Source organism: Pestalotiopsis fici (genome assembly GCF_000516985.1).
Source record: "Pestalotiopsis fici W106-1 unplaced genomic scaffold PFICI_Scf_12, whole genome shotgun sequence".
Classification (NCBI taxonomy): Eukaryota; Fungi; Ascomycota; class Sordariomycetes; order Amphisphaeriales; family Sporocadaceae; genus Pestalotiopsis; species Pestalotiopsis fici.
Window position 1 is genome coordinate 704581 of NW_006917102.1, and position 20939 is coordinate 725519.

At 51.7% G+C, this 20939-nt stretch overlaps 9 protein-coding genes across 9 annotated transcripts; 7 read left to right on the forward strand and 2 right to left on the reverse strand.

Moving 5' to 3' along the window:
* Window positions 1–599: 599 nt before the first annotated feature.
* On the forward strand, window positions 600–2432 carry PFICI_13974 (uncharacterized protein; the record flags this gene model as incomplete). Its single annotated transcript, XM_007842555.1, has 1 exon — window positions 600–2432. The coding sequence occupies one exon, from the start codon at window positions 600–602 to the stop codon at window positions 2430–2432; it is 1833 nt and encodes a 610-aa protein (XP_007840746.1).
* Window positions 2433–2783: 351 nt separating this feature from the next.
* Window positions 2784–3566, reverse strand: PFICI_13975 (Protein FMP52; the record flags this gene model as incomplete). The annotated part of the gene is made up of 2 exons (XM_007842556.1): window positions 2784–3196; window positions 3287–3566. The coding sequence occupies 2 exons, from the start codon at window positions 3564–3566 to the stop codon at window positions 2784–2786; spliced, it is 693 nt and encodes a 230-aa protein (XP_007840747.1).
* A 1072-nt stretch (window positions 3567–4638) lies between these two features.
* PFICI_13976 (uncharacterized protein) lies at window positions 4639–5199 on the forward strand (the record flags this gene model as incomplete). The annotated part of the gene is made up of 2 exons (XM_007842557.1): window positions 4639–4747; window positions 4832–5199. 2 exons carry the CDS (start codon window positions 4639–4641, stop codon window positions 5197–5199), a joined length of 477 nt encoding a protein of 158 aa, XP_007840748.1.
* A 1763-nt stretch (window positions 5200–6962) lies between these two features.
* On the forward strand, window positions 6963–7590 carry PFICI_13977 (uncharacterized protein; the record flags this gene model as incomplete). The annotated part of the gene is made up of 2 exons (XM_007842558.1): window positions 6963–7113; window positions 7307–7590. 2 exons carry the CDS (start codon window positions 6963–6965, stop codon window positions 7588–7590), a joined length of 435 nt encoding a protein of 144 aa, XP_007840749.1.
* Window positions 7591–9039: 1449 nt separating this feature from the next.
* On the forward strand, window positions 9040–9603 carry PFICI_13978 (uncharacterized protein; the record flags this gene model as incomplete). The annotated part of the gene is made up of 1 exon (XM_007842559.1): window positions 9040–9603. One exon carries the CDS (start codon window positions 9040–9042, stop codon window positions 9601–9603), a length of 564 nt encoding a protein of 187 aa, XP_007840750.1.
* A 1661-nt stretch (window positions 9604–11264) lies between these two features.
* Window positions 11265–12772, forward strand: PFICI_13979 (putative alanine aminotransferase; the record flags this gene model as incomplete). The annotated part of the gene is made up of 2 exons (XM_007842560.1): window positions 11265–11658; window positions 11721–12772. 2 exons carry the CDS (start codon window positions 11265–11267, stop codon window positions 12770–12772), a joined length of 1446 nt encoding a protein of 481 aa, XP_007840751.1.
* A 459-nt stretch (window positions 12773–13231) lies between these two features.
* Window positions 13232–14836, reverse strand: PFICI_13980 (uncharacterized protein; the record flags this gene model as incomplete). Its single annotated transcript, XM_007842561.1, has 3 exons — window positions 13232–13430; window positions 13491–14323; window positions 14381–14836. The coding sequence occupies 3 exons, from the start codon at window positions 14834–14836 to the stop codon at window positions 13232–13234; spliced, it is 1488 nt and encodes a 495-aa protein (XP_007840752.1).
* A 717-nt stretch (window positions 14837–15553) lies between these two features.
* PFICI_13981 (mRNA cap guanine-N7 methyltransferase) lies at window positions 15554–17020 on the forward strand (the record flags this gene model as incomplete). The annotated part of the gene is made up of 1 exon (XM_007842562.1): window positions 15554–17020. One exon carries the CDS (start codon window positions 15554–15556, stop codon window positions 17018–17020), a length of 1467 nt encoding a protein of 488 aa, XP_007840753.1.
* A 739-nt stretch (window positions 17021–17759) lies between these two features.
* Window positions 17760–19117, forward strand: PFICI_13982 (uncharacterized protein; the record flags this gene model as incomplete). The annotated part of the gene is made up of 2 exons (XM_007842563.1): window positions 17760–17913; window positions 17988–19117. 2 exons carry the CDS (start codon window positions 17760–17762, stop codon window positions 19115–19117), a joined length of 1284 nt encoding a protein of 427 aa, XP_007840754.1.
* Window positions 19118–20939: the final 1822 nt, after the last annotated feature.

The following is a 20939-nucleotide window of genomic DNA, read 5'->3' on the forward strand; positions in this document are numbered from 1 at the left end:
CATGACGAAATCATCATATTCGTGCCTGACGCTGCTTCTCAGAAAGTATGTGTAACTCTACATCCCGCGCCTGCAGTCGTATGCAGAGATACCTTCTCCAAGGGCGTATTATAGGTCCAATCATGAGGGATCTTACAGGCCCTGGTTTAGGACGGCAGCATAAGCCGTCGAACCGCATGATCATACGTCCGATATTAGGCAAGTTAGGGGAGACAAGAGATAGAAAAAGAAAAGTGAAAGGAGTACAATCTTGAGGGGACCTGAACAGAGCTTACATGCGAGTCTAAGCCAACCAGCCAGTCCCATGGGGTTACTCCAAGTAGAGGTAAAAGGCGTGACATGCTTTGCTACCAACGTCATTGTGCCTGCAATGTAAATATTCCCCCCCCTTCTTTCTCCTCACGAAGCTTGCTATAAACTAGCCTTTCTGACTCTTTATTTACTTTTCCTTAGATCCTCACATCCTTAGCTCGGTATAATCTATTGCTTGGTGCTAGACCTTCCCATTGTTGCACCGCAATCAAGGTAGGCCAAGCCAGACTTGTTCAAGTGGCAGGCTCGTACAAGACTATATATACCACGATACGCTCTCTTCCAAGATGGCGCCAGGCGCGGTAGTAGATGATCGTCACCATGGCTCCTCTAGCTCCTCGTCTCCTTCAAAACCGCGAATCCTAGTCCCCGAAAAGGTCTCTCCCGATGGCCTCGCCATGCTCGCCTCGGATTTCGAGGTCGACTCTCGACCGGGCGGCCTCTCGCCCCAAGAGCTCATTGAGCTGATCCCGTCGTACCACGGCCTCATTGTCCGGTCCGAAACCAAGGTCACGTCCGAAGTGCTCACGGCGGGCAGGAACCTGCGCGTGGTGGCCCGCGCCGGCGTCGGGGTCGACAATATCGACGTGGACGCGGCCACGGCGCAGGGCATCATTGTGGTCAACTCGCCGTCGGGCAACATTGTCGCGGCGGCCGAGCACACGGTGGCCCTGCTGCTGGCCACGGCGCGCAACATTGGGCGCGCGGACCGCACCTTCAAGGCCGGGCGGTGGGAGCGCGGCAAGCTCGTGGGCGTCGAGGTCGGCCGCAAGACGCTCGGCATCATTGGCCTCGGCAAGGTCGGCATGAAAGTCGCCCGCATGGCCGTGGGCTTGGGCATGAAGGTCTTGGCCGCCGACCCCTATGCGAGTGCCGATGTGGCCCGCGGCGCCGGCGTCGAGCTCGTGAGCGGCGGCCTGCCCGATCTGCTGCCAGTCGTGGATTTCCTCACCATACATACCCCTTTGCTTGCCTCCACGCTGGACCTGCTCGGCGAGGACGAGTTTCGCAAGATGAAGAAGACGGCTCGTGTGCTCAACGTCGCGCGCGGCGGTGTGTACAATGAGGCTGCTCTGCTTAAGGCACTGGACGAGGGATGGATCGCTGGTGCCGGCCTCGACGTCTTTACCAAGGAGCCACCAGAGGAGGGCAGCGTAGCAGCTCAGCTGGCCCGCCACGAAAAGGTGGTCAGCACGCCGCATCTGGGTGCCAGCACGGTCGAGGCTCAGGAAAACGTTAGTTTAGACGTATGCGGACAGGTTCTACTGATATTACAAGGTGGGCTACCAACAGCGGCCGTCAATGCCCCTCTGATCCTGCCCGAAGAGTATCGCAAGCTGCAGCCGTTTGTTCGACTTGTCGAGAAGATGGGCGGCCTGTATACGCAACATTATGTAACCCGTGCCGGCAGCCGCGCACGGGTCGGCGGGCGCCGTTTCGAGCTTGTCTATCAGGGCGAACTGGCCGGCGTGTCCAACACGAGGCCGGTATTTGCGGCGCTGGTCAAGGGCCTCGTCGGGCCCTTTTCCGAGAGCGGCGGCCGCGACGTCAACATTGTCAACGCGACGCTGATTGCCAAGGAAAAGGGCATCGTGATCGACGAGGTGCACACGCGCGGAGCGGCGGCTGATGGCGCGGCACCGTACTCGAGCCTGGTGACCCTACGGTCATACGATGGCACGACCACCGGGGAGGGCAGAGGTGAGCAGATCATTGAGGGCTATGTGAGCGGCCGTAGTATCTTCATCTCCAAGCTGGATCGCTTCACTTCCTCCTTCACACCCGAGGGCACCCTGCTCATTCTCCACAACTATGATGAGCCAGGCAAGATTGGAGGCGTCGGCATGGCGCTGGGAAGCAAGGGCGTCAACATTGAGTGGATGCAGGTGGCTAGCCTCGTGGATAAGAAGGACGGGCGCTCGTCGGGTGCTGGAGGAGAGGAGGATCTTGGCCTCGCAAAGGTCGACAGCGCTGTCGCTGGCGTGGCTGCGGGCGGCAACGGTAAGCGAGGCAATGAGGCGCTCATGATCCTGGGCGTCGGCGGGCCGGTTGGCAATGACGTACTAGAGAGTCTGAAACAAGAAGAAGGTATCCTAGATGTCAGCCTGATTAGATTGTAGATTCTGTATCCGCGAGCATGGAATCTGATTGGTAGCATGAGTTAGTAGGTATCATTTTGTTAGTTTATCTTTGTGGCACATTCAACCTGTACCCAATACCATTTCTCCAATTCTATATCTCTCTCACACCTAGCAAGATGTCTTAGATTGCTTCGTGGGATCGAAGCACCTCCGGCAGAAGCAAGGAACCTCGGACTGTTTTGGAATGTATGGGGTATCTCAATTATGCTGCAACTATGGTATCAACAAAAACGGGAAGAACTCTAGTATTACATGTGTCTGCCGCGATTACGCACGGCTATTCTGGCTCATGTTGTGGTCGTTCATTTCGAGTCCGATGCGAGGGCTTCTCTACAGCTTGTACTCGTCGCGGCCGAGGCGGACCACGTCGGCCTGCTCCAGAACCCAGTACTTGCTGGGAGCCTTGCCGTCACGGGCCAGCAGAGCGGCATTGACGGCGGCACGGGCAATAACGTTGGCATCCTGGCCGAGACGGTCGCGGGCAAAACCGGGCATGACGTTGATGACGGTGTGAAATAGGGTCGAGCCTCCCTTCTTGGGAGTCTCGCGCTCGCCCAGGATGGCGCCGGGTCGCACAATAATGGTCTGCTCAAACTCGAGCTCCTTGATGGTCTTCTCGACACCCTGCTTCATCTGCGAGTAGGGGACCCGGTTGGCGAGCATGCCCTCGGTGCCGGCAGAGGAGATGAAGACAAAGGTCTTGATGCCTTGCTCGCGGGCTGCTTTGGCAATGTCGACGTTGACTAGGATTTGCAAGAGACATTGGTTAGTTTGGCTATCCGTCATTCACATCGGCAGGGATACTGGGGGATTGCCCTTGGGGAAATGCTCACGATCATGGTCAATCTTCCACTGATTAGCGATGCCGCCAGCTGCGGCTCTGGTGGTGCCCACGGACGAGAAGAGCACGTCTGGCGGAGGGGCAATGGCGGATAGGGCGGAAGTCCACTTTGCAGTGTCGGCCTCGATGTGAGCGTTGAGCTTGGCTCCCTCTCTTGTAGGGGCGCGGCGCGAGATGGTGTGGACGGCGCTGATGCTGTCAATACCAAGCAACGTCGACAGAATGTTGGCGCCGACAAAGCCAGTGCTGCCGAAGATGGCGGTAGACGTCATTTTCTTTATCTGATGGAATTTGTGGTTGTACGTTGTAGAACAAGTCAAGGTGGTTTGGAAGGAGTAAATAGCTAGGGAGAAGATGAACAGTTTCAGAGTTGAGACCAAGAGACAAGTCGCTTCTTATCTAGAATAGCAATGAATGGTTTCATTCAAGCGCAACCATGGATATTCCAAGCATCAATTGCATTCTGGGCAGGGCGGGCCACGAAATTCTCGAGTCATGTCAATTCCGCGGTTCTCGGTTGCCAGGGTACGTAGGTAGGTATTAACAATCAACTATAAGGGAAGCACATGGAAATTTGAGCTTTAACATGGGCTGCACCAGTTTTTCTTTTACACTTTTTGACATTACTGATATACTCGGCAATCGGACTACTCTTCACAACAGTGTCACTATCGCAATTTGCCAGCTCGAAATGTTATTCTCATTCAAGCCATCATGTTACAACATGATAATGAAGCTAATCGTGGATCGTGCTGAGCTTGTACGTAGTACCGTTAAGGTCGTCAGTACACTGATTACCACTAAATTGGACGGAGCTCCAGGGCTCTTTTTGGAGCTGCCAAAACAGATGACATAATCCAGTGCTCTAACCTCCGCAAGCTCCGGGTGGGATTTCTCTACACGCTAAATGTGCTGTAACTGGACCCTTGACAGCAGCGGAATTTGCCCCGCCGATCCCTGATTTGATGGCATCATCATTGCACCGCCGCCAGAATTCCAAATAATTCATGATACCCATCCAACTCACCCGCTCATATGATCTCTTTTTTTCCTCAAGTACTTGCATTGATATCTGTCAGCACTCGCCAACAGGAAAAACCACTCTATATACGACGATAGACTGAGTATAAGAAGCACATTCAGAAACAAGACAAAAATACCCAGTACCCAGCCATTTGGCAGCGTAAACTTGACTTGTCCAATTAAGAGACAGACCAGAATTTCTTCATGCGACTGCCGCCCTTCTCCACTTTCCTTCGCTCATTGTATACCTTCTCCAGCTTCACCAGAGCTCGAGCCTCGGCACACCAATCACTGCGTCGAAGCCCAGAAACCTTGAGGTCCATGCCCAGCATCCCCTTCTTCGGCAGTCTCTTCAGTTCGTCGAGCTCTAGCAAGATGTCTTATCCGGACCAGCGGACAGATGACGAGTGGCGGGCCGTCTTGAACAAAGGTATGTAGTAATGTGGGACCATAGAACTTCCTCCGCTGCCGCCGGCGGTGATCCGCCTCATTACTGACTCGGTACCGCCAACAGAGCAGTTTAGAATCCTGAGAGAAAAGGGCACGGAGCCCCCGGGATCTGGCAAGTTTGACAAGACCTACCCTGAGACGGGCGTCTTTACGTGCGCCGGCTGCAATGCTCCCCTGTACAAGGCCACGCACAAGTTCAAGTCGGGCTGTGGCTGGCCCGCCTACTTTGACAGCATTCCCGGCGCCGTCACCCGCCACACCGACAACACTTTCGGCATGGCCCGGACTGAGATTGTGTGCTCCAACTGCGGAGGACATCTGGGCCACGTCTTCAAGGGAGAAGGCTACCCTACGCCCACTGACGAGCGTCACTGCGTCAACAGCGTCAGCCTGAGCTTTTCGCCCGAGGACCCTGTTGAAAAGTCCAGCTAGATGTACTTTATTAGGTTGAGACTGGCACCGGGTGCAGTCATTCGGTTGTATTCGAAGTTTAAAAAAAAAATGAACAGAGAAGATTTCATCCAGAGCATCTCAGTTACCCAGGCAACCAGGTCAATATTCCCATTTGTGAATGTGCTGCTCCGATATGTTGGGTTTTTTTTTCTTATCTCGGCGATGAAGTTTCTCTGCCATAACGACCCAAGGTGCCTCATCGTACCCAAGGAGCACCAGAAACGACTGTAAATAATGCTTAAACATGTTTTCTCTTTTGTTTGTCGTATTAATTTGAGGGCATCCACAACGCGCCGTTTGTGGCGTCCTGGATCTTTTCGGGGGTAGTACATTCCCGGGTAGTTAGGCTCCAGGCAGATATAGTTGAAAAGGCTCTTTAGCAGCTCTGCGCTTTCTTACAGTACTTGTCAGTGTACGGGTCACCTGTGACGGTACGGCCAGCTTCCACACTCTCCTTTCCCTCCCTCTACCCATGCTCAGTGGGCAGAGTGCAAATACATCAAGTATATTGTCTTAATGTAGTCAACTCTTGGTTGTTATTAGACCACCTTACAAGAGCTCGACGACTTAGAGCCGTCTTTAGATCAGTTTCGAGATGGCAATAGCAGTGTATGTGTTGGAGAGATGCTTCGTAAAGGCGAAAGAGAGTATTCGGCCGAATATGAAGAAAAAACGCCGAGGCTACTGCCTCCCCTGTCAGAACCATCCACGAGGGCTACTCATCATGATCGAATTTTCTGCCATGATACTTTCCTCTCCAGCTGCTTCCTTCGATTGATAGTGGTATCACATCGCGAAGAACTTGCTACCCTAAGTGATCCGGCGCAAAATCAACAGATATATCTTGGACAGCTTCTTTGCTTGCTTCAAATGTTTCTCCCATAAAGTTGCCAGCAATCCATTGTAGACACGTAATGATTTCGAATCTCATGTTTTGTCTGTTACAGCATAAGTAAAACCACAACTGTTTGAATATTACTTATCTTTCTTCTGGATGTCTCAAGGAGCTTGGAAAGAATATACTGCATGTCAAAATTCGAGAGAAAGCTAGATCGGGAGTCTGACCTGCTCACTATGAGCGGACACCTCCGACACAATTCCAAAATTGTAACTGGGCGTGACAAGGGCATACGCGTACCTGATGGTGTCGTTAGTGGTCGGACGCTCGTATGATACAGACTTGGAAAGGGGTTCCTAGATCTTTCTCCGGATTTCTCGTTAATGGCATGTCAGATTAAACATTAAACTTCATGTCGCATCGAACCTACTCTAGGTACCTTGTTAGAGTGCCACTATGATCATCCTGTTGTGAAGAACACTGTTGATGTAGGCAGTTAGGCAGTCAAGAGCAGACTCCCAGAGATGGCAAAAACCATTGTTTACATTCAGAAAACTCAAATTTGTCTCCCATCTCGTCTAAAAACAGAGCCTTGCTTGTTCCACAGTATCTTTTGCTTCTCATTTTCCTCACCCAGACAACATCTCTGCTCCCTTCTTCGAATCGGTTAACCATCTTGCTACTCTTGCAACAATACGCTCAAAACACTGTAGTGGTTCAAATCATATCAGTCAACTTGATTATATCTCACTTCCTCTGTTCATTGAGTCGTCTCTCTACCTCAAGTCTACTGGACCACCTGCTGCTCTCTTAACACCACAACCAACACGTCGCAGTGGTTCCACTCACACCTAGTAACTGGATTCCACCTCTCCTGTCCATTTTTCCGATCAAGAAAATCAAAATGGGCGAGAACAAGAAGCAGACCACTGCTCAGAACATCACTGAGAAGGCCACTGCTCCGGTGACTCCCGAGAGTGCTGTCAAAGAGCCGGTTTACCGGCATCAGTACTATCTGAGATCTCGAGCCCCAATCGGCGAAAGGACACTTCCCTGTAAGTCCCAAAAGACCATTTGCTTTTCTTGCCTTTATCATTTCGCGTGCCTCGTTCAAGACAGTCTGCTTCTATTGAATTGTGACCCCGTCTCATCTTTCTATCCTGTGGAAACGAATTCCTACCCATTACCTGTAGCTCAACCACTCCCCCGAGAAGGAATTGACAAGCTGACATGTATGTGACTCCCCAGTTCGCATCGAGCGGAAGACCCCCGGCGGGCGTGTCAATCTCAGGGTTGTCAAGCCCGGCACTTCCAAGCTCGCCCAAAGCCGAGCTTCGCTCATCATCCGACAAACTCCCCAAGTCAGAATCAAGGTTATTGGCCGCTGGGCGGGAGTAGCTCGCCTGGCTGAAGAGCGTAAGGCTGGCCATGAGCGCACTGAGGTGCCGCTAGAAAAGCCCAATCAAGACGAAGACGATGCCGAGGAGTGCGTTGAGGAGGGCGACGGAGATGCCGAGGAGACCGAGGAGTAGAAGGGACGAGGGCAGCTTCTCTCCGAAGCACACTGTCCGCTCAGGATTTTGCTTTCAACTTTGTCACCATATTTGCTTTCTTTTGCATTTTCATTTTCCCAACATTCGCCTTGGCATTTGTTTGGACCTGATCACCGGTTGAGCAATGCTCCCGGGTGGATGAAAGGATCTACGGAAAGGAGTTTTGGCATTATCATTTGGAAATACCCCCTCATCATCATTATCGTCGAACGCTTCGATCGGATTGCAACAGGATACACAGAAAGGAGTTTTGGCATGTTACATGGAAATACCCCCCTCATAATCATCATCGTCGTCATCGTTGTTGTCGTCGAATGTTTTGGCATGGGTCATTACAGGATACACGGAAAGGAGCTATAGCATCATCATCTATAAATTCCTTCTCTTCATCGAAGATCGAAGGAAGAAATAGAAACCTGTTAAATCAATCTGGCCTTTCAATTGTGATATTTGATTACGTTTCTTGTTGCTGAGCATGCGTAATGCATACTTGACTTCTATTATTTCAAGACTTACCACCCACTACCTCCCAATAAATGTCTCGTATCGACCCCTTGTCAAACAATCATATTCCGGTAGTCCCCTCTGCACCTAAGTGAATTGCTTCTTCTGGCCATCTTATACAAGAGCATAGAGAATCTCGCAATTTTTTCAAAACCAAGTCGATGTATTTTTGGCAACACATATTCACTTGTATTCTATACTTCTATTTAGTTCCGTTTGCTGGCAAGGGCTCACGGACAGCACTCATAATTTCACACTAGATATTTCTAGAACATCTTCCACGAAAGGTCAGAGAATCTATATTGCTGTTTTCCCTGCGGTTCCTAGTGCAACTTTTCGGTACCGTTTCCCCCTTGAAGACTTTTGGGGCAAAGCTCCTACAACACCAAGAATCCCTTCACAATTACACCAAATTGCTTGTTGCTACCACGGAAAAATTGTTATTTGCTGTTCGAAATCCCTCGTATCATACATTAAATGGAATATATCATTCCATGTCAAGCACTAAATTCCATGCCACCTGCAATGTGTAGATGACCGTATGATCAAGCCAACTACCTGTTCGCAATACCACTTTTCTTAATCCACCATAATGAGCTCCAAGACTCAATGCCGTTAGGATTTCGAATTATTATATTCCCATGGGATGTTCCGTGGTTCCAGGCTCGAGATTCCCGACATGGCCGGGAGCAAAAGCGGTAATGCAGCATGATGATTGCCCCAAACGGTTAGGTTCACCCAGGTCCGCACCTATGATGTCTACCGACTCTTGACAAAGACCATTGATTATTTAGACCCCCAATAGTGCGAGCTGCTCTCTTCAACTCAGCACAATATACAAGCTTAACTCAAAGAAGATTTAACAAGTGAGCTCAAGCCAGACTATTGCATAGATTTACCGCGCAGCAGAAAGAAGTGGCGACCATGAAGACGGCACTGCTGGTGATTGATATGCAGCAATACTTTAGCGACATGGCTGAAAAGGCCACGCCCAACATCAAGACGCTTCAGAAGCACTTTTCAGACCAAGCAAAGCCCATCATTTACACGCAGCACGGCCATCCAGAAGAGGATTTTAAGCGTCCCTACAAAAACCAGCTCGTGCGCAAATGGGGAGTCGACGGCTCCATCCACCGCGGGAGTCCCGACTGGGAGCTGATTCCCTGGGTGAAGCAGTCCGTCGGCGACGCGCCCGTGGTCGCCAAGAACACCTACGACGCCTTTGTCAATACCAACCTCGCCCAGTTGCTCGAGCGCGACCAGGTGGACCGCGTCGTCGTTTGCGGGGTCATGACGGACTGCTGCTGTGAGACGACGGCCCGGAGCGCGTTCAATCTCGGCTGGGAGACGTGGCTGGTCAGTGATGCGTGCTATAGTGTCGACGAGGAGCAGCATCAACGGAGTCTGCATGATTTTGCTTTTGGGTACGGCCCCTTGTGGACGACGGACCAAGTCATTGATGCACTGAAAAAGGAGGACAAGTTGTAGTGAAAGCAGAAGAGGTGAAAATGTGGTATTCTTTTTCTCCTCATGCTGGAAAATGGAAGTCGCCTTGATGAAGCCATTTTGTGACTGGTGACATATTTTCAAAGTGTTTGTTGTCTGCCTACTACCGACTCGAAGCTGCGCATTGCCATGTACAGTAGCTTGGCATTCAAAAAGTCTAAGAATTGCTTTTGTCGATATTCCCAACAGATTTTCTCGTGAGCTGCTAGTATTATATAGGTATTTGAATCATCTGTCGACGCTTATCTCAATTAATTTCCGTTATCTACTGTAGGTCGTCAATATCTTGAAAATTGCCAACTACAAGTATGCAGATGAAAGGTCCAAGGACTCTTGGAAATTCATATTTCTTTTACACAATCAGCTCTTGCCCAACCCTTCAGTTGGAGGAACCAGGAGATATTGTTATAAATATATAAAACTACATGTCCTTCACTTTTACCAAATTGTTTCTCTTCGGGAAACTTTAAGCCACCACGCTTGGCTTCCAGGGGCTAGACTGCTCCGGGACTGCGGTGAGACGAAACCCCCAAGACCCCCAGCTTTGCCGGCCAACCGTTGTTGGTCTGGCTTAACCCCGAGAGGGATCCCTTTTTCTTTTTTAAAGTTGACCGACTGCTCTGGTCATCTGCTTGAGAAAAAGAATCACATTCTCCTTGTGCTGTCACACGAATCGTTGGTCAATTCCTTCTTCGTCTGTTCATTCATACATCCATCATCCGACCAAGTCATACATCAAAAAAATACCATCTCGGAGGTTGAATGGCAACACAGTTAGCTAGCCTGGGCCGGGCTAGGGCCAGAGCTGTAGAAGCAGCTCCAGCTCTGCTTCGTTCAAACGCTGTTGTTGCAAATGGGCATTTTTATAATGCATCTCGGTGTCGGTGGCGCGGCACTCTATCCACAGGTATGGGCTTTCTCTTCACCATTTTCCTTTTCCCATCGTCTACGCGTTTACCCAATCCAATATTTTTTTTTTCTCTCTCCCCGGCTTATCTTTGCGCGCGGGCTCGGGTTCGGCGACATCTGAAGTCTGACTGTACACTATTCCGTACACGATGAGCTCCACTATCGACTTAGCTCAGAGCCCCGATATCATAATTCCCCGATCTCGGCCGCCCGCGAAACAACCTCAAGCTTCGTTGCAACGCCGTCACTGCCAAATTCAGCCTACGAACATGATACAAGTGGATCAGAAGACACCCAGCCCTTTCGGGTCATACCCTTTGACGAATCCACCCATGGCAGTGTGAATGGGGACCCTGGCACCGATTTTCTGATCGTCACTCAACTAGCAACATGCGGTGTTTCCCAATGATCATGCGAACCAAATTCCTTGGATTTTTTTTCTATTTGTTCCCAGTGGTGGTCCATCGTGTCTAGTCGCTGGACTTCTTGTGTCTTTCGCTCTCATTTTGTTTCCACAAAAAAGAATCCCCATTCCTAGCCTGTCCTCACCGTTGTTCGCTTGGGTTATCATCAAGGCAGTCACTAGTATCGTTTGTTAACCTTGCCCTGGCTTGATAGCAGGTACCCCGCCGGCGCCACTATTACTACTATCTTCGTCGTCAACTACCCCTCCATCGCGACAAAAGTTCTTGTTAGATTGCCACACACGAAGTTTTCACAGCAGCGTCGCAACCATGGGCCGTCTCAACATCAAGAACATCAACCCGCACGTTGTCGAGGCCAAGTACGCCGTCCGCGGTGAACTGGCCGTCAAGTCGGAGGAGTACCGTGCCAAGATCCGCAAGGGCGACGCCAAGGACCTGCCCTTTGACCAGGTCATCAGCGCCAACATTGGCAACCCCCAGCAGCTCGACCAGAAGCCCATTACCTTTTTCCGCCAGGTCCTCAGTCTGCTCGAGAACCCGCTGCTGCTCGAGCACGAGGATGTACTGATCAACAGCCTCGGATACAAGTCCGATGTCATTAGCCGCGCAAAGTGGCTCTTGAGCCAGGTTGGAAGTGTTGGAGCCTACAGCGCCAGTGCTGGTGTGCCGGCGATCAAGGAGAGCATCGCCAAGTTCCTGGAGAGTATGTGGATTCCCCGTGTCGCAGAGCATTCTTGGAGTTGCATCGGCTGACAGACTATACAGAGCGCGACGGTTTCGCTGCCGACCCTGCCCACATTTACCTTTCGGCCGGAGCGTCGTCTGGCGTTAACACACTCCTCCACACCATCTGTGCCGGTCCTGACACGGGAATTCTCGTTCCCATTCCTCAATACCCCCTGTACACGGCTTCCCTGTCAGTTCTGGACGCCAAGTGCGTTCCCTACTACCTCGATGAGTCGTCGAACTGGGGTACCTCTCTCGAGGAGATCAAGGAGTCTTACGAAAAGGCCAAGAGCAGCGGCACCGACGTCCGCGCCATTGTCATCATCAACCCCGGAAACCCGACTGGCGCCTCGCTCTCCGAGGGCGACATTCGCTCCGTGATCGACTTTGCCGTGCAGGAGAACCTCGTCATCATGGCTGACGAGGTCTACCAGACCAACGTCTTCCTCGGCGCCTTCCACTCTTTCCGTGAGATTCTGCTCAAGCTGCAGAAGGAGAACTCGGACAAGTACAAGGGCGTCGAGCTCGCATCTCTGCACTCCATTTCCAAGGGTATGGTCGGCGAGTGCGGTCACCGTGGCGGCTACTTTGAGCTGATTGGTTTCGACCCCGAGGTCGAGGCCGAGATCTACAAGTTCGTCTCCATCACCCTGTGCGCCCCCGTCATTGGCCAGTGCCTGGTCGAGCTCATGGTCAACCCGCCCCAAAAGGGCGAGCCGTCCTTTGAGCTCTACGACAAGGAGTACAGCAAGATCTTCAACGGCCTCAAGGAGCGCGCCTTTGCCCTCTACGAGGCCTTCAAGGACATGGAGGGCGTCGAGTGCGGCGAGCCCCAGGGTTCCATGTACCTCTTCCCCACCATCCACGTCCCGGCCAAGGCCGCCGAGGCCGCAAAGAAGGAGGGCCGTACCCCCGACGAGTTGTACTGCATGCGCCTGCTCGAGGCTACCGGCGTCTGTGTCGTTCCGGGCTCCGGATTCGGTCAGAGAGAGGGCAGTCTGCACTTTAGAACCACCTTCCTGGCCCCCGGCACCGAGTGGATTGGCAGCATCAAGAAGTTCCACAAGGAGTTTATGGACGAGTTCCGATGAATTGGTGTCTAGAAAGAGCTGGCCTTTTCTTTGTAAGAGGAAAGATGTTGAGCTTTTAAGTTGCTTCTCCCAGCCCTCCTTTTCGCAATCTAGATGTCTCACGATGAGAACTGGTTTTTATACCAGCCGCACTGCATATAACCCCATCATACCATGTTGCGTTTGATTCTAGCATCTCGGATTATGATTTGCGCTGTTGTCTTGAACTTTCGACAGGAAGCATAAAATGGAACGTAGAGGGTAAATCAAAGAATAAAGAATAAACGAAACAAAATTATCCCATCAAATCAGTCTGGGAATGAGCTTGCATCACTTTCATTGAATTAGTTCATTTGGTTGCGCCTATCTATTTGCATGCATGCCTTCCTTCTTCTTTCATATGTATAGCCATGCTCTAATATTCACATGTCCTCTCTGACACTGTGACGGCCCATGCAACCTGATGTTACAATAATTGAATTATGCACGCTCGCTTCCGCGTAGACGCACAGCCTGACCATACTTCTGGAGTTTGGTAATGAGCTGATCGCCTTGCTTTACAACGTCCTGGTACTGCTTGTTCTTATCGTCGGGGCGGTTTGTCTCAATAACGCCCTTGCCCGTCACACGGTCAATGGTGCAGGGAATCCGGCCACCAGCGATGAACTTTGCGAGATCACTAATGGAATATGTTAGTTTCTAGTGTGGCGCTCAGAGGCAACAAATAAAGGTAACTCACCGGTCCAAGAAATCCACTGTTACACCAAAGTCGTTTGCCATGCTCTCCAGACCGACGACACGGTAGCTTTGCAGCAGTTGCTGGTAAGCGCGGAGGCGCATCTCACGAATAAACCAGCCTCGGTGCTCGTGCAGGTAGCGGTCCTGCGTCAAGAACTGCTCCTCTACGAGAGCGAGAGCCTGGAAGAAAAGCTTGTAGTGACCGTTGTACAGGCTGTTGACAAGCTGCGCTAACGACGAGAAATCAACAGCAGCTTCTGTCTCGGTTTGGTCGGCACCGGAGCCGAGGGTAGTCAGGTTCACGACTGTGGTGCCCTTGGGTGCAGCACTGGCAGACTTGGCGGTTGTACCGGACATGCTAGTATCCTCGTCGGCACCAGGACCGGCAGAGATGGCGCCCGACAGGGCAAGAATCTTGTCCTCACCATCTGCACCCAGAATAGCCTTGATCTCGGGCGCGTCCACGACCTTGCTCTTGAAGTCTACCCGCTTCAGGGACACCGAACCTGCTAATACGGAGTAGACGACCAAGTTGGAATATGTGCACAATTCGTAGCTGGTAAAGGTGGAGAGCGAGTCAAGGAGCAAGGGAGCGGCGAGGTTGTAGGAACGGACAGTAAGCAGATGGAGACCCTCGTAGGCCTTGAGGCGGTTGCGACGGTCCCAGTCACCTCCACTCTCAACCAGTGCCTTTGCTCTGATAATCTGCTTCTTGACTAATGACTTGTCGCCAAAAAAGAGGCCGACACGGATGATGGCGAGTACCAGATCGATCTTGGTACCTAGTATACCGGTCTTCTCGAACAGGTCCTCGTATGCGGCTATCGCCTTGTCCTGCAATGCGCCACCTCATATTAGCAGTAGTTCCAGTATGTGAGCATGTTTGCGTACCTTGTCGCCAACTCTAGCATAAATCTCTGCTCTCTTTCCTCGTGCAGCCGAGACCTCGGTGTCGCCAGCCTTCTCAACAGCCTCGTCCTCCTCCTTCTGCAGATCCTCGAGCTCCTTGTCATTCTCGGCCTTCAATTTCTTGTAGACATCCTCATCCCATGGAAGACTAGCGGTCTTGGAAGAACCGGTAGCAACCATGCCAACGGTGCTGGGCTTGCGACCTGTGGACTTCTGCGATGACGCAGCTGTTCCCTCGCCGGCGGGGTTCAGGATGCCTTCGGTCGGGTGCGCCAGGTACCGGTAAAGCGGTGCCATCTTGTGCTCGCTGATAGCATCTTGGAGGGCTTTTGTGGAAGCTTGGATAGCAGGCCGGGCGGCGTAGGGATTCGTGAGCGTAAAGACGTGCTGGCTCAATGGCAACAAGGGCCATTTGGCGTACTGCGGCTCAGAGCCCATGGTTGCTGTGGTGGGATATGGACTGTGATGATGTGCTTATGTTGGATGTTTTACTCGAGAACTTGTGCCCCTCGTAAAGTTCAAACGATGGTGGGTACTGATCCGTGGTCGGGAGGACAGAGGTCGAGAGTCGCCAATTGAATTGTAGATGTGTTGTAGTAGTAGTGATCAAACTACAGCTCCAGCCTTCGGTCCGCTACGTACGTGGTGGGTGAGAGGCGGCGAGCTTGGGTAGGTTGAATGCTGTTTGACTGGGTCCTAGACAGGGCGAGTGGCCCGAGCGGTAAGGCGGCAGGAAGCTCTCGTAATGCAACAAGCTGCGACCAATCACAAAGTGCCCTGCCCGTGGGTGGTTCTGGGGCCTGAACGAGCCTCAAGAGGTACGTACTGGGCCTGCCCCCGACCACTCCAGAAAGCAAGCAAACAAGCACTGGGGATTCAGGACGATCCACTGCCCGTTCCCCTAGACCAGGTTCAGGTTTAGCTAGAAGGAAGAAGGTCACATACTACTACTGTACCCAGTCTAGTACCTGCTTTGCATTTTCCGATTCCCTTTCTACCTCGACAAAGCAAAACCAGTCAAGAATTTTCTTGCCCTGACAAACAGTTATTCCAATCAACTTTGCTCGCCTGCAGAAGAAGTCTTGAATACCACAAAACTTTCCACTCGTGCAAGTTACACCACCCAAAACCAGAATCGCATCCGCAACATTCATCATGGCTAGCGACGCAGAAGACAACGTGAGGCCAAAGAAACGTCTCGTGCCTGGCACCAAGCGCAAGCACTCTCAATCTCCCGAGCGCAGTGGTGGAAGGAGCGCAAGACGTGAAGAGTCCGAAGACCAAGACGAGTTGCCGCAGCCCTACGATGCAAAGAAACTCGAACCCGCCAAGAAGCGCCAACGATCGACGTCCCCTTCAGCTGGAGCCCGCAAGCAGAAGAGACCTGGTCGAGTAGCACGTCTCTCCTCGCGCGAACGAGACGAAGCAAGAAGACGCCAGGAAGAGCGCGAAAAGGCTGCTGCCATTGCCGCAGAGCAGGCCGCGAGGGGCGCTATTAATGATGTCGTGCGACAGCACTACAACGCGGTGCCCGAGAGAGGTCGAGACTGGCGCAAGACAGACAGCAACATCAAGGGCCTACGAGTGTTCAACAATTGGGTCAAGAGCACCATCATTCAAAAGTTCTCGCCCGATGAGGATCACACACCAGGTGCCCATGAGCAGGGCAGAGATTTAGCCGGCGTCGGAGGCAAAGAATTGCTGGTCCTCGACATAGGCTGCGGAAAAGGTGGTGACTTGGGAAAGTGGCAGCAGGCACCCCAACCCGTACAACTCTATGTTGGTCTGGACCCCGCCGAAATCTCGATCCAACAGGCTGAGGATCGCTACCATCAAATGTCACAACGAGGCGGACGAGGCGGCAGGGGTGGCAGGGGCGGCCATAGGGGTGGCCGCAACCAACGCTTGTTTGAAGCCTATTTCTACCCCAAAGATTGCTACGGCACTTCAATCGGTGACATCAACATTATCCAGGATGTCGGTTTCGAGTCCTCCAATCCTGCTCGCGGTTTTGACATTGTCAGCATGATGTTTTGCATGCATTACGCCTTTGAGTCGGAGCAGAAGGCTCGTCAGATGCTCAAGAATGTTTCGGGGGCACTCAGAAAGGGCGGTCGGCTGCTTGGATGTATACCCAACTCTGATATCATTGGTGAAAATGTCACCAAATTCAACGAACGCATGAGCGCCAAGAAAGCTGAAGAAGCCGACGGTGAAGCACCCCCATCTGATGACCATGAGGAGGGAGAAGCTGAGCAAACGGCGGAATGGGGCAACAGCCTGTACAGAGTGAGATTCCCCGGCAAGACTCCAGAAGACGGCATCTTCCGACCTCCTTTTGGCTGGAAGTACAACTTCTTCTTGGATGAAGCAGTCGAAGAGGTGCCCGAGTACGTTGTGCCATGGGAGGCGTTCAGAGCTCTTGCAGAAGACTACAACCTTGAATTGCAATGGCATGAATCCTTCAAGGACATTTGGGAGAAGGAGAAAGACGACCGAATACTGGGGCCGCTCAGCGAAAGAATGGGCGTTCGCGAGCGGGGTGGTGGTCCGATGCTCGTCACACCCGCGGAGCTGGAGGTTGCAAATTTCTACGTTGCATTCTGTTTTTACAAAGTCTAAAAGAGCCGGAACAAGACTGATTCTGCTCGATACCGGGATCGGTTGGGCAATATTGTACATTATTGTTCTCAAGCTAGGACCTCATGCCATCACAAACTGCTCAAGTGTCCTAAAATCGCAACGGGTTAAAATCCAAAGAGCGTGCTCCGTGATTCAGAACTTCCAAGTGATGAAGCTTGCCAGCAATCAACCCTCGGATGGCTAACCGACCTTTACTTCCGCTTCTTTGGACTTTATTCTCAAGAAACCGGCCAGACATCCGATTGCCAAGGCCAGCGGTGTCATTGATTGACGCATCACGATGGAGATCAAAGGTGAGCACTGGCGCGGAGAGTGGTCCTAAGTCGGACCCGGATTCCCCACATCACGATGTCAGTATACCAAGCAAATCGTTCTGATGTGAGTATAGAATGACACTTGAGAGGGGAGTGGGATTGAAAACCTACTCCATCCCATCCACATAACAAGGTCATAGGCACAGACATTTTTTTTTTCCTCTGGGGAAACCTGCCCGATTTCAGGTCGAGTGGATTTGATATCATGCGAGTCACGCCCTATATGTCAAGTGACTAATTAAAACTGCTTCTTTATAGCGAGGTCAATGGCGTGAGCCGATCTCGCTTGTCTACCAACCAGAAGAAAGAAAAATCGAGTATATATGATATTCCCGAGGTATGTACAGACGCGAGTCACTTGCGAGGTATCTGCGCATTAAATTTAATCGAGTGTGCTTAACAATATGTCTGTCGAATTACAGGATCTCTCTGATGGGCAGACCTTGGCCCAGCGTGATGATGAGAGCCATGAGGAGCAACATTTACCACCCGTAGATGGAGGACCAGGGGCATGGAAGTACTTGTTTGCGAGCTTTGTCATTGAAGCTGTTCTCTGGGGTATGATTCTACCTTATAATAAATATTGTTTGTATTTTGAGACCCTCGCCGCTAACGGGGAAAAAAAAAAATAGGATTTACACTCACTTTTGGTGTTTTCCAGGAGTACTATTCAAAGCAGCCCGAATTCGAGGGGAGCAGCAACATCTCCGTGATTGGTGCCATCTCCACCAGTATGTATTTTCTAGGAGCTCCCATTGCAAGCCCGCTAGTACGGAGATATCAGCACTGGCAGAGACACATGGTCGTGGTCGGCTCGGCGCTGTGTGTGCTCGCTCTGCTGGCAGCCTCGTTTGCCACCTCGGTACCGGGTCTCATCGCCACCCAAGGGTTTCTGTATGGGCTCGGCTTCGCCATCCTGGGCTTCCCCGTCCTGCGCATGCTCGACGAGTGGTTCGTACGCCGCCGTGGACTGGCGTATGGGCTGCTATACGCTGGTGGCGGTCTGGCCGGTGCTGGACTGCCGTTTCTGCTCCAGACCCTGCTTGCAAAGTACGGTTACCAGACCACTCTGCGGGCTGCGGCCGTTGCCCAGTTTGTCCTGGTTGCCCCGATATTGCCCATGGTCAAGGCTCGCCTGCCAACATCGAATAATGGTGCCCTGCGAGCCGTCGACTGGTCTTTCCTGAAGAACCCGCTCTTTTGGTGCTTTGCCCTGTCCAACCTGTCCCAGGGTCTGGGCTTTTATATCCCGTCGCTATTCCTACCAACCTTTGCTTCGGATCTAGGACTGGCTGGTACCATGGGCGCCCTGATATTGGCCGCCAACAACCTCGCGAGCGTCATGGGCCAGCTCAGCTTTGGCTACCTGTGCGACCGCGTCGGCAACGTGCTAGTCCTCGTGTTTGCCTCGTCCTTTGTCTCGTCGGCCGCCGCCTTTTGCCTGTGGGGGTTTGCCCGGTCGCTGGGCGCCGTGCTCGCCTTTGCCCTCGTCTACGGCTGGTTCGCGGGCGCCTTTGTCGTCTTTTGGCAAAAGTTTGGCTCCACGCTGTCCCATGATCCGCAGCCCATCCTCTCGCTCATGGCTTTTGGCAAGGGCGTTGGCAACATCCTAGCCGCTCCCATTGCCGCCGAGCTCGTGACGCGCCCCGTCAGCTCGGGCTATGGCCTGGGAAAGTTTCAGGCTTTGATATTGTTCCTCGGCGCTTCCATGTTTTGTTCTTCTCTAGGCATTCTTGGGTCGCCCCTTAGGAAGCGCAGATGAGAACTGGAGGTGCTTGAAGACAGCCAGGTCCCTTCGAATACGACATGGGGATTTCGTCGCGCAACGAATAAGAACAATGATAGAACCCTGGGTTCAGATATTGAGTCTCACAAAAGTTTACATGATGTGATCCCAGCGTTGGTAGGAGTGGTATTTGATGTCGAGGTGTCGTCAAATTTCTTGGAATCTTGGAATTATTTCATATAGACACAGGCCCTGTTTGCAGCGAATAATCAAGTTACGACATGCAAAGGATCAATGCTTCAAAATTGTTGGAAAGCTTGACGCGGCCGATCTGGATACAAGTGCACGGTTGAATGAGAATAACATCTGCTGTATGATCATAGTCATTTCTAGCCAAAGAAGTCAAAACTTGGGTTATGCGTTGCAACTCTTGACGCGACCTACAGGTCCTCTACTAGGACTGTATAATTCTGAGATTGACAAGAGACACGAAATGGATGACCGTTCAGCAGAAGATTCGGCATGCCGCCACTGTCAAACACGGCCCCAAGTCTATAAGTGACCATAAATTATTAGAAGAGAGCCATATATGTGAACCAAAAGACACATCGCCCGTGGCTAGCATATGTGAGCTATCGATAAAGGTCAAGTACTCTGTAGCAAGGATTCCTACATGATCCTCGAAGGGGGCGACGGGAGCCACGATCTGTGCGTCTGAGGTGATACAAGACTTTGCAGCAAGCCGAGTATTTTCTTTTTACACAATACCCCCGAACCTGGTATTACATGCTGCCCAACAGGAGCCATAATGCATACAGCCGCAAAGGTCGCAGCTGATCCCTCGCTAGTAAATCACAAAGGACAGATCTAGTGCTTGCACATGTTGAATGCACGTATGCCCAAGATGGTACTTTCGCACCAAGCATGTGCCATGAACGCTGCGGCCACGGCACCGAGGTCGAGATCCGCCACATTGCTGTGAACCTATCAGGTGTCATTAACCAGCAAAGGGCTTATATATGTCGTGTGGAACAACATTGTCGATATGCATGTTTTGCAACACATCCGACGAAGCTGTCATCCAATCGCAGAGAGGCTAGACGAGCACATCTCAGCATGAAGGTCCCCAAACGAGGCTACTTTTTCTCAAAGATGGTCTCTCGTCGAAAGAATTTCACCAGAAATCGCTGAGCCACAATGATCGGCAACATTATCTGACGCATATCAACCTGCAGGCTCCCGACAACCGGGAATGCCCATCTTTGAACCTGCATGATGTGCAACCACAAAACCCCACACACAGCCTTTGTATTCCCCGATGCTGGTCTCATATGGGGGGAAAAAAAGCCCAAAACCATTGTCATGCTGTGTGTCCAATGCCCACTGAATATGGTTCCGAGGCCAAAGTCGATTGACAAATGACTGGATGTAGGTCTCCTTCCAAGGGGGAGATTACTTTGATTGGCGTGTATAGGAGAGCATAGCAGCAGAAAATGACGAGACGGGTCAGCTTGCTTGAACTGAGCAAAGAGACATGTACAATACCATGAACAACAAAGGCCCTACTGTATCATACACCACTGAGCTGCCGAACGGGACTCTCAGCAGAGCAGTAGAATAACCATCGCATGAGCCTAATTCGACGACATTGGTGACACGGCAAAGGCGACACGAGGTGCTTGACACGACATGCCCGTTTGGTCCACTCAGAAATTTCTCCGCCCGCCCTTGGTCTTGTGTCACGGAAGGAAAGTTAGGTCGGGGCGTTGATGGTTCGTCCAGCTGTCGAAGCTCGGTCGCGTTTCCATTCTTACATTCTTTTGTTGGGCCGGAATTGGAATATTTGGCAAGGAAATAT